The sequence below is a fragment of the Lactuca serriola genome, chromosome 9 (genome assembly GCF_051521515.1).
Source record: "Lactuca serriola cultivar US96UC23 chromosome 9, Lser_US96UC23_V15, whole genome shotgun sequence".
Taxonomy (NCBI): domain Eukaryota; kingdom Viridiplantae; phylum Streptophyta; class Magnoliopsida; order Asterales; family Asteraceae; genus Lactuca; species Lactuca serriola.
The window spans coordinates 74190722-74203551 of record NC_136416.1 but is presented as its reverse complement, the minus strand read 5'-3'; the positions used below and the strand labels follow the sequence as shown (position 1 = coordinate 74203551).

The 12830-nt window shown below is 35.7% G+C and overlaps 3 protein-coding genes across 3 annotated transcripts; 2 read left to right on the top strand and 1 right to left on the bottom strand.

Annotated features, from left to right (window-relative positions):
• The first annotated feature begins 5946 nt into the window (after positions 1-5946).
• Positions 5947-7236, top strand: LOC145074132 (3'-5' exonuclease-like). Its single transcript, XM_079020547.1, has one exon. The coding sequence runs from the start codon at positions 6194-6196 to the stop codon at positions 6839-6841; it is 648 nt and encodes a 215-aa protein (XP_078876673.1). The 5' UTR covers positions 5947-6193; the 3' UTR covers positions 6842-7236.
• A 1162-nt stretch (positions 7237-8398) lies between these two features.
• LOC145075839 (uncharacterized) lies at positions 8399-8864 on the top strand. Its single transcript, XM_079021933.1, has 2 exons — positions 8399-8674; positions 8802-8864. Exons 1-2 carry the CDS (start codon positions 8399-8401, stop codon positions 8862-8864), a joined length of 339 nt encoding a protein of 112 aa, XP_078878059.1.
• Positions 8865-9133: 269 nt separating this feature from the next.
• LOC145073769 (uncharacterized) lies at positions 9134-11239 on the bottom strand. The gene is made up of 4 exons (XM_079020262.1): positions 10276-11239; positions 9913-10170; positions 9630-9840; positions 9134-9490 (listed from the first exon to the last, which is right to left on the bottom strand). The coding sequence occupies exons 1-4, from the start codon at positions 10992-10994 to the stop codon at positions 9134-9136; spliced, it is 1545 nt and encodes a 514-aa protein (XP_078876388.1). The 5' UTR covers positions 10995-11239.
• Positions 11240-12830: the final 1591 nt, after the last annotated feature.

Genomic DNA, 12830 nt, shown 5'->3' with positions numbered 1-12830 from the left:
CTTTTCATAGGAATTACGTTTTTGGCCCAAACTTTGAAAAAAAATCATTTTTAACCCATGAACCCGTAGGTTTACATTTTTGGACTCAAACTTGAGTCAAATAATGATTTACTCCTTGAAATCGAGAATTTTTTTTTTTACATTTTTGGCCCACTAAAACCGAAAAGCCCATTTTTATGGCCCAATGTTCAAAAATTTACATTTTTGGTCCCTTTTTACCCCTAAAAATATCATAGTAACTCATTTTTGTATAAAAGTGACTCTTTTAGTCCTTGTAAAACCGAAAGTGACATAAAATCTCATATTTTTGTTTATTTGTCCAAAAATGGCCCTTTTTCAAGATTTTTGTTTAACTTCTTATGGATCTTCACATGTTAAACCCATCTAACTTCATATTATGTTGTTTGAAGTGTTTTAGTTACACATATCGCAACTTTTGGTTAGAATTTTCAAGATATATAGTGTTTCATCAAATAAGCACAACTTAAACCAAGAAATACACACATAACATGCACAAATACATAGATATAACACATAAGGACTTGTATCCTCCCACAAAACAAGATAAAATCGAAAACAAGGGGGTATGAACTCACTTTGCTTTGTGGTTCTCGGTTTGAAGAAGAAATGGAAGAAGATGATGTGATTCTCGGCCCTAGCAAGCTCCTTGAGAAGTTTTTGGACCTAGATGGGTTCTAAGAAGCAAGATCATGAAATGGTATGAGTTAAGAAGAGATTTTTGAAGTAATCAAGAAACTAAACCATAGATCCAAGTATGAACTTACCAAAGATGATAACCTTAGTACAAAACTTCTTGGAGATTACCACAAGTCTCGAGAATTTAGAGGAAGAAGGAGGAGTTCTTTTGAGAGAGTTTTGAAAGTGCTTGAAATGAGAAATGGATGTGGGGTGGTGGGAGTCTCGGCCGGAGATAAGAAGAGGGGGGAAAGAGAGAGATTTGAGGTGATGTTGCATGGAGATATGAGAATGCCTTGTTACTGGTGTGTAATAAGCTTGGTTATCTCCTAAACAAAAATGAGGTGTCATGCATTAGGTTAATTAATCATTTTCTCTTCCTTTTTTTTGCATAGTTGGGCCGAGATAGGCTAAAAAGAGAGGAAATGATGAGTAGCTTGGGCCTTACATGCTTGGTCATGATCCTATGTGGCCCAAATAATTAGTTCTTGGCCCATTAGGCTCTTAAGGAGGTCCACGACCCAATATTGTATAAAGGAATGAGTTTATGGCCCATTAGATCTAATTAAATCATTTATAACCCAACAAGGCCCATTAGGGTAAACGGAATATTTTTAGGGCCACATAGCCCAAAATGTTAAGTTTTATGAATGTGGGTCCAATTAAAACCCAATTAGAGTTTCTAGGCCCATCATAGTCAAGTTGAAAGTTTATTGGCCCAATAAGAGATTCCTAGTCCATATTGAACTTGAACCGGGATTTCTAGGGTTTTCAACACATAGTTGACTATAAGAGATGTAGTGAGTGAGCATAGGGCATGATATTCACTTAGAGTACAAGTCATTACACTAGATGAATGTTTACATGACAATAGAATTTCGTAGTTAAAATGCTAGTTGTGACATCATCCCCCCGTTAGAGGGAATTTTGTCCCAAAATTCTTTTTGAAAGAACTTAAGAACGAGAGAATAAGTGATGGTACTTCTGCTTCATCTGGTCTTTGCGTTCCCATGTGAATTCCGATCCATGCTTTGCGTTCCATCGAACCTTCACAATCGGAATGCTAGTTGAGTGTCACCCACCTCATCCGAACATAGAGGCGATCTGCATTTGCGACCATAAAGAGCCTCGAAAGGAGCAACCTTGATGCTCGTGTGATAACTGTTGTTGTATGAGAATTCGACGAAGGGTAAGTGGTCATCCCATGACTTGCCTAAATCAATCACACAAGCTCGCAACATGTCCTCAAGTGTTTGTATGGTTCCTTCACTTTGGCCATCGGTTAGAGGGTGATAACTGATAAGCAGTACTCATGTCCAATTGCGTTCCCATTGTCTTCTGAAGTGACTGCCAAAACCTCGAGGTAAACCTACTATCTCGATCCGAGATAACAGACACCGGTACTCCATGAAGTCTTACGATCTCCTTGATGTAGATTCGCGTCAGCTTTTCCATCTTGTAGGATTCTTTTATTGGTGAGAAATGAGCGAATTTGTTAACCTATCGACGATTACCCAGATAGCATCCAATCTGTCTGCTGTCTTTGGTAATTTGGTCATGAAGTCCATAGTAATCATTTCTCATTTCCACTCGGGTATCGCTAGCTGTTGCAATAGTCCCGAGGGCTTTTGGTATTCCGCTTTCACTTTGGCGCAAGTGAGACACTTGCCCATGTAAGTGGCGATATCCGCCTTCATATTTGGCCACCAATAATGTTGTTTTATGTCCATGTATATCTTATCTGAACCTGGATGGATGAAATATCACGTCTTGTGAGATTCATCCATGATCATTCCTCTAAATCCCCCAAATTTAGGGACCCAGATTATGTTCATGAAATAGTAAGCTCCGTCCTCCTTGACTTCGAAGTTCTTGTCCATCCCACACAACATTTCATTTGCGGCGTTCTCCTGCTCTAATGCATCTGTTTGGGCTTTCTTGAGTTGAGAGGTTAGGTGGAATTGGATTGTTATTGTTAAGGTTTTCTCCCGACGACCTAGATATTCTTTTTTCTGCAAGGCATCGGCTACCACGTTAGCCTTACTCGGGTGGTACTTGATCTCGCAATCGTAATCATTTAGCAGCTCAACCCATCTTCGCTGCCTCATGTTTAACTCTTTGTGATTCAGAATGTGCTGGAGACTTTTGTGGTTGGTGAAAATGGTGCACTTTGTACCGTAGAGATAGTGCCTCCAAATCTTTAGGGAGAAGACCACAGCTCCCAGCTCGAGATCATGAGTGGTGTTATTTACTTCGTGCGTTTTTAGTTGTCTGGGTGCAAAAGCTATCACCTTTCCACGCTGCATGAGGACACAGCCTAACCCTTGGTTCGAAGCATCGCAGTAGACCACGAAATCTTTGGTTCCCTCTGGTAAGGATGGTACTGATGCGCTACAAAGGGCTTGTTTTAGGGTTTGGAAGGCGACTTCTTGCTTTTCCGTCCAGTTGAAAGACTCACCCTTTTGTGTCAGCGTGGTAAGGGGTTTGGCTATCTTAGAGAAATTCTGGATAAACCTCCGGTAGTAGCCTGCGAGACCCAAGAATTGACTGATTTCTGTTCGCGTTATTGGGATAGCCCAACCTTCAATGGCCTTTATCTTGGAAGGATCTACATGAATCCCTTCCATGATGACTACATGACCCAAAAAGTTTACACTGCGGATCCATAATTCGCACTTTGAAAGCTTTGCGTAAAGTCTTTCAGTTCTTAGGGTTTCCAAGATTTGACGGAGATGTTGACCATGCTCTTCTTCGCTTCGAGAATAAATGAGAATATCGTCGATGAAGACAATCACTAATTTATCCAGGAATGGGCGACAGACTCGATTCATGAGGTCCATAAATGAAGCGCGGGCATTTGTCAGACCAAAGGGCATCACGACAAATTCATAATGACCGTATTGTGTTCCAAAAGCAGTTTTTGGAATATCCTCTTCCCGAAATCGGAGTTGATGATAACCTGATCTGAGATATATTATTTAGAAATAACTAGCTCTTTGAAGCTAGTCAAATAGATTGTCGATTCGTGGAAGTGGGTATCGATTTTTGATGGTAAGCTTATTTAGTTCCCTATAATTGATGCACATTCTAAACGATCCGTCCTTTTTCTTGACAAACAAGACCGGAGCTCCCCAAGGTGAGAAGCTTGGTCGGATGAATCCCTTGCTCAACAACTTACTTAGTTGACTGGATAGCTCTTGCATTTCGGCGGGAGCTAACCTGTAGGTGATTTGGCAATTGGTATGGCTCCTGGTATTAGGTCGATGCGGAATTCGACCTGTCTTTCTAGGGGATTACGTGTGCTACAACTTTTATTTAGATTCCATCGACTAATTCTCATTATATCTCAAATTTTCAAATTTGTATCGAATTCGCCACACTTAAAGAGTAGGGACTAAGTTTTCTTCTATATCTTTCGCATACAAGCTCAATTTTCGACTGTCTTTATATCGTTGAGCTCCTATTAACGAGATCTTCAATTCTCGCTTAGGTTGCGCCGACTAATAATCGATCGATCTAGAATTCGATTTCCGAGTTGTATACTGCTATGCACAATCTTAGAAAAATCACAATTCCTCAAACGAAGTCAGATTTGGATGTTCTCTATAAGCACACTCTCGGCTTAACATATACTACGACTTTCTTTTAGATCACTAAGGCTAAAAAGTAGCTTATCAAAAATTCACTTTTACGATGCGCAACGCCGTGCCAGTTTAGTCGCACAATTTTGACGGGTCATAGTTTCTTTGTTATAAGTTAGATTTCCGCGTTCCTTATATCTCCGGAATCCTTGTTACGATTACTTCAACTTTCTTCATAGATATTTGGTTTATCTATTATTTTTTTTACGATTATTATTATTATTATTATTATTATTATTATTATTATTTTATTATATCGTTATAATCACATATGTTGCATATAAATCAAATAATACTCAAATAATTCTTCTTCGTTACTTCAACATAGGTTACAATTGTTGACCCTACCTATTACATCATTATAATAATGCTTAGCCAGAAACGCAGACGTTACCGCACCTAGGTGCTTTAATTAAATAAAATTAAATTAATTTAATATAAATTATAAATAAAACTTATAAAACTACGTAATTTTTTTAAATGACAAACAAACCAACGAATTCCTAAATGATCATCAATATATACACCAAGACTTGAACTCATGACCTCTCATATGAAAGAGTCACTATTTACCGTTAAACCATTGGCCATTTGGTATGCAACTACATAAATAAAAACTAAGTCCCCGTTTGATAGACATCTTTCTAGGTCTAAAGAGATCTTTCTGGCCGAGTGAACCGGAAAGACTGTTTGATTTGCACAAAAATATGAGTATTTCCTAGTAAGATATTTCTTTTCTAGAAAGCCAAAAAACTATATATGTCTGGTTGAATGGGTCGGAAAGACAATTGTCTCCCTAACCTCGTCTCTTTCTTTCTTGGATTATTATTATTTTTTAAATATTATTTTTTAAATATTTTTTATTGTATTATTACTTTTTCACTAGATTAATATATATTAATAAATATTATTTATAATATATAATATTTTTATATTGATAAATATTAGTTTATTGAATTATTAATTTCTTGTAATCAATTTTTAATTCATTTATATTGGGTTAATTTTTTTACAACACCATCACCACCCTAATTTATTTTAAAAAAATCTAATCAATCTCACAATTATCGGACATAAACTGGTTCAAGAATCACACGTTGAGTTATAAAAAATGGTTAGAAAGAATAACAACGTAACATCAACTTGAAAAACAATAAACTAAAAAGAATCTAATCGACATTCTATTTGGATTTATTTGATTTGTGTTTAATAAATTTTTGTTTGATGATTTATATTTGAATTTTTAAATGATTATTGTATAATTTTGATTTTGTATGACAATTTGTATGTTTTTTTATAATTATTTAGCAACTTCATTCATCTATAAAACAATAGGATAATATGGTTATTTTTTATTATTCAGTATAGTCAGTCAGATACATAAACAAAAAACATGATTTCTTTTTCACTCCGAAAACTTTTTCATATAACATTTTTCCTTTTACAAACATAACTTTTCAACAACAACTATCATATCATAGGAGACTTTTAAAACCGTACACATGCGATTGCAACAAAACATGACCTCACTTCCCTCATTTCACACAAAACGAACAACATAACGTTAACAAAGGATAGTTAAATTCAAATGAACATAACGTTAACAAAGGATAGTTAGATTCTGTTTATGAAACTTCGACGTTAATGGACTTTTAATGCAAAACAACTATATCTATAAGGGTATAAAGTGAATATATTGACAAGAAAACAACAAACCGCCATAAACGCACGGAAGATTGTGCGTTGATTAAGTAAAGTTTCCTTTTAAAAAAAAGGAAAAAAATGTCAAATCCGGTTCCAATTCAACTCTATATATCTCCCCCAAAATCACGCTCCTCAACATATAAGCCATAGCCATGGCGACATCGATTAGATATTTCCAGCATGATATCCCCACTGATACCCACGAACACTACGAGGTGACATTCTTCACAGACACCGTTTTAACTCTTGTCACAAAAACACCATCCTTCGTCGACACATGGATATCCCAAATCGAACACAAACACCGCCGTCGTCTCCACTGCCTCATCGTCGGCCTCGATGTTGAGTGGCGACCTAACCTCATTCGGAATCACGAAAACCCGGTGGCGACCCTCCAACTGTGCGTAGGAGGCCAGTGCCTGATTTTTCAGATCCTCTTCTCTCCTACAATGCCTCAGTCGCTCAGAAACTTCCTCCGTAATCCCTCCTACACATTTACCGGCGTTGGAATCGATAAAGACGTCGAGAAGCTTAAGGAGCACTGGAACCTGGAGGTTGCGAATACTGTTGACATCGGGGCTTTGGCGGCGGAGGAGTATGGTATGAGGAATCTTCGGAATGCAGGGTTGAAACGGTTGACGAGAAAGGTCCTCGGGAAGGAGTTGATGAAGCCCGAGGATGTGACGATGAGCAGATGGGATGATGAAAGGCTGGCTGCGGAGCAGATACAATATGCATGCATCGATGCTTTCTTGAGTTACAAGATCGGAAGGATCTTGATTTCTGGGAATGCGAGCTGAATGGAATTTGATTCACAATCTATGATCTAAGCTAGGTACTCTTTCATAGGAAAAGATTAGGGTTTTTTAATATATATTTTTTGTTTTATTTTTTGGTGGATGTTGAGTGTTTGGTTGAATACATGTCAAAAACTTTGGTCCAGATGAATTACATTACCTGTTTGCTTTTGAATTTAAGATCAATTTGATGGATTCTTGGACACTTGTTCGTAGTCATTCAATTGCATGGTATTTTATTTTATTGTCACGTCTTACGTGGGCACTCGCGATGATGTTATCTATGTTAGTAACCCAAAGGAGAAGAACATAACAACAAAAAAACACCAAACATACATCAAAAACAAAACACATCAAAACCATAGTTTCCAACGTTCGGTTGTGTAGTCATATACATATAAGACCATCTTCAGATCTTCTTCTCGCAGGCCATCCAAATTTTTTACGCATGTCATGTAAATACAAACAATACTAATGGTAAAAGGGTGGCGTTGCCTATATTGGATTCTTTGTAGAATACAAGTTATTTTTTGTCATCTTTAAACATGAGCTTTGATATATATATCATAATCTTTTATTTGAGATGGATATTTTACAAAAAGAATAGAACATAAAGGAAATCCTTAGCCGTTCCTTTATTTTTAGTATATATCCTCTTTAGGTGTTATCCATCTAGTTCTTTCTTTGGTGCCTAAGGAAACTCTCTTGTATATGTATATTTTATACCCTTCCATAGTTCAATGAAAAAACAATCAAATTCTTTAGATAAGATCATTAGATGCTAAACTAAGAAAAGCTAATTACATGGAAGATTCTATATACATGTTAACAAATGGTAATGATACAAATAAATCAATAGTTCATTGTCTTTTGTTTTTTTTATAAATTATAACTTGTACAACTTGGAGTTTTAATGGACCATTAAGGCAAAAAAGAAATGTATCAAATTGTTAGAAGAAAACCACAAACTTACATTTTCAACATAAAATAAAATCCACTTTCAATTCCAATTCTTAGAGAAATTTAATATCCTATTATCATTTGTTCCTACCAATCCTCCTAACTATTTAAATGGTGACATGTGTCATATAGTATCCTAAAATATCATTAAATTTCATTAAATGTTACACATGTCAACATTTTATTGGGTAGGAAGACATGTAAAAACAAAAAGTAAGAGGATATTTAATTTCTCCAATCTTATAAACCGTCTCTCAATCTCTCCCAAAATCATGCTCCCCCACAGAAGCCATAGCCATGGAGATGTCGATTATCCATTACGAGCATATCATCCCCAACGATACCCACGAGTATGACCACTATGAGATCACATTCTTCGAAGACAACATTTTAACTTTACTAACCGAAACACCACACTCCGTCGACATGTGGATATCCGAAAACAAACGCAAACACCGTCGTCGTTGCCACTCCCTAATCGTCGGCCTCGATGTTGAGTGGCGTCCTAACCGCAATTAGAACCACCAAAACCTTATGGCCACCCTCCAATTGTGTATGGGGCGTCGTTGTATGATTTTTCAACTCCTCTTCTCGCCTAGAATGCCTCAATCGCTCAGAAACTTCCTCCGCAACCCCGCCTACACATTCGTCGATGTCGTGATCAAGAACGATGTAGAGAAGCTTATGGAGAACTGGAACCTAGAGGTTGCGAATACGACTGACATTGGAGCATTGGCAACGGAGGAGTATGGTATGAGGAATCTTCGGAATACAGGGTTAAAAGGGTTGATGAGTAGGGTTCTTGGGAAGGAGTTGATCAAGCTGAAGAGTGTTACGATGAGTGATTGGGATAATGAATGGCTGACTCTGGATCAGGTACAATATGCATGCATCGATGCTTTCTTGAGTTATAAGATTGTGAGCATCTTGATTTCTGGTAATCATAACTGATTTGAATTCAAATTCGCAATCTATGAGTTAAGTGATGTTTTCGCATGAACAGATTAGGGTTCTTAATATTTCTATGTTTGATGTGCAGATGGATGTTGACTGTTTGATGATCTAGTCTTTGTTTAATTGGATGAATGAATTTCGTAGAATTTTGTGCAATTTGTTTTTGAACTAAAAATCAGTTTGATCAAATTATTTGTCGTTTAGTTTTGTATAAAATCCAGTTGAAAGTTCCTTAACAAAAATGGTGTGTTATCAAGATGCTCAAAAGTGTAAGTAACTTATAGCATTATATGTTTAACACAATAACAAGTATTCTATTCTATTATGGACTAAATCATAACAAAAAAAATGTGTTCCAAAATATAAATATTCACCCTACCCTTAATTAGTTTGTTTTTCAAAGTACTCTTTTTCCCACTTCTCAACTTGTTTAACTAAATTATCTTTTCTTTCTAGTATAGAATTAAGCGTTTGAGGATCATACGGAGTCTGCATGGTGCATGGGCCCATCTCTGTTGGGCCTTTCATAATAGACTCCTCCATGAATTGCTTAGCAAGCCCTTCCGAAGTGCACGCCATTGTCTCCGAACAAAGTTCAACTGCATTATCGGGGACAGTTGGTTTATACTTCAAAAGCTTTGAATACCCAGTCAAAAGATGGAACATGTAATCGTATACATGATCCATCTTCAAATCTTCTTGAATAAAACTACTCGCCGCCCTTCCAATTTTTTGCACCTATCATGTATATACAAACAATATTCAACAAATCGTAAATTACAATGTCTCATATCAAAAAAAAAGATAATGTCCAATCTTAAACTCAACACTTCATTTATGTATTCTCACATTCGTACTGCTCAAACAAGTATAATACCTTTTTCGTGTGATTGTTCCCCCAATCTACTGCAAACTTGATCGATTTACACTTATCATCCATGCTAACAGGCCAATAATGTTGAACGGGCGTTAACCCTCTTGTGAAGAAATCATAGTAATGAGGTTTCATCATTAAAGTCATCGAGTCACATGCAAGAATGTATTTCTCACTAACTGACCATGCAGATCCCTCGATATATATCTTAAATCTACACAAAACAAATTTAAAAACAAGTTCATGAAAATTAAACGACACCAAGAACAAAAACATTGATTCTTGCCTATGGATACATTGGTTGGCCAAATTCGATTGCTTAAAACCATGTTGTTCTTCATGTATCCAATCTTGGATATAAATACGTGCATTCCAATCCTCCGTATCTGAAACATTACATTTAAGAAGATCTTTTCGGTGTTCTGCAACCCACGGATTCCCCTTCCAATAAGCATACGGGTCTCTATCGACCCACTTTGTCCTTTTGTTTCCCTCGTCAAGATCTTTCAACAATGACTCCCATGGTTTTATATTGATTTCGGCCCTACAAGAAAAGATTTTATCATCAAATTTAGCAATACCCTTTTCAACTAATCCTTAATAAATGGTCCTAATGATTCAAATGTAATGTCACAGCTTAAAAACTTACCAACCCCAAAAGGACCAATCGGGAAAAACAATGTCCAAAGTGTCATCATCACCACAATAACGAAACAATGGTGGTGGAGCAACTTCATGATAGTCTTTCTTGTGAATGAGAGGCCAGTCAAAGCAGTCAAACATAAGATCCAAATCGGGCAGCTGCCCGGGGTACCTTCTTAGCAACTGTAAGAAGCCCCAAATAGTGAAAACGTCTCTTGTTTGATATGGCTGCTTATATTTCTCAACGTAAGCTCTTCTGTTAACTATCACTAAACGGAAAGTTGCTGTTTCTCTACCCTTTTCCACCATCTCTTTCGTTATCCCTGTTTCTGCCCATGGCCTTAGATCTTCATGAATCCAACGGAAGAATTCAGGGCATATGTGTGTGGATTCTGATACATTTTTCAAATTCTGAAATCCTTTTGGGTAATAATCATTAGGGCAAGTTTGAGTGAGATTTCCGAGAGAGCAATTGAGTGGGAATTCGATTTTGTCGCTGAGTTTTTCTGGAAATGGAGAAAGGGAAGAAGGTGAACTGTGCATTGTTGTATCAAAGACGTGAGTGGAAATGAACAAACCGATGAACAAGCAAACAGAAAAGAAAAGGATTCGAACAGAGGATGTAGAAGTAGCCATTAATGGCTGCCAAATTGTCTCGGAGAAATGTCTGTGAATTCCTCTAGACCCGGATGCAAAAATTGAACTCACTTGCTGCATCTTTTCCATAATTTGCTTCAAAATCTGAGTTGAAATCTCGATGAAGCAAACAATAACTGTCTTAAATGGTTATCTGATTCTGCAAAACTGAATGTTGCTTGACTGAACTGCAATCAGTGAATCAGAGGGTTATATGCGGAAAGTTTGAATTGGAATCACGTATTGAAGAGTATGGAGGAATCAAAAAGGTGTTAGAGAAGGGAAAAAAACAGAGGTGTCGAAAATTGAACCTTCTTAAAGAGGAAAAAGGAGTCCCTTCATCGTTTACGAAATACGAGTTCTAAATACAACGTAAATTACATTTAAAGTGTGTGTAATTTTTATTTAATGTTGTTAAAACGTTGAGTTTTGAAGTATTTTCGTCAACATGTAACTTAATAGAATTACAAACCATTTGCATATAACTATTAATAATTTTATTTTGTTGGGTTGTTTTAACGTAAATAAAGTAACTTTTAGTTTTAGGTCATTATAAAATTTTCAAAATATGAAGACAAATAAAAGTCTAATATTTGCAATACAGAAAATTGAATTTTCATGATATTATTGAAATATATATTTCTTATTTATAATTTTTTTTCAACGTCTACCTTGGATGTCAACTATATTTAATAAAATAATTGTGATTTAGCTGTTTCTTATGTGTATTGTGTAGATTACATATTTGAAGAATGTCTGAATGGAAGCGGATCAAATGGTGCATTAAGAAGTTGAAGTGTTTGGGTGGGCTGGATCCGATCGTGGGCTAAAGTAACTGGATTTGATTTTGGGCTTGGAAGGACTAAAAGTGAATAAGGCCTGAACTAGAAAGTATAGCGGACTAGCGGATTGGTTGATATCAATATGTTCCCACAAGTTACCACACATATAAGAGTAATTAAGGGATCAATGGTGTTGATTCAATTGTAAGTAACATGTTATTTAACTAGTTTATAATCTATAAGAACTATGGTTATAAAATTAATTAAATTTTTATAATAAAAATTTATAATTAGTAATCAATTGTTTTAAATAAATAATTTTAAATAAATTATTAATTAAAAGATATATCAAAATTTTGAAGTTATTATAACTTCAAATTGAACTTATAATTAGAAAATATAAATTTAAATTTTGAAATGAGTTTCTCAATATATCTACATAACACATGAAATGATATTAATGAGGAGTTGTATTAAAGTGGCACTTGACAAAAGAATATTAAAACTACTTATTTATTAGAATAGAGAGTTAAGATAAGTGGTAACACTCTTAGCATGTTGCCACATAGGATTTTTTTAGTTTTTTTTATGACACATAGGCTTAGCATGTCTAACACAAAAAAGGTAGGGAGTGGAAGTGTGACAATTTAATAGGTTTAATTGTGGAGAAAAAAAATTAAAATATATAAAGAAATACAAATCAACCAATCACAACACACATTCATGCTTTCTCTCTCCTCTCTCTCCTATCGCTACACCCATGGTATCTCTTTCTTAGTACCCTCCTTGGCATAAGGTAGGGAGTGATGTAACACCTTTAGCATTTTTCTTAACACCTCTCTTGACACCTCCAATCCCTTTAGCCTAATGATAAGTTCATGGTTAATTTTTCATGTGTAGTTTGACACTTTGACCATCAATTTAGGTATGGAAACATTTTTTGGAATAATAATCAATCTGTACAAGCCATATAATTACTTTGAGCACATGTCATATTATGACGTCATATTTTCTATCTATATGTGTTTGCATGTTACATATTATATGTTACTTGATTATATATGCGTTTAATTATACATGTTTCAAGTAAAAAGAGTTTTATAAAGTGGGAGTCATTCTTACAACTTATTTATAACATTTCTAA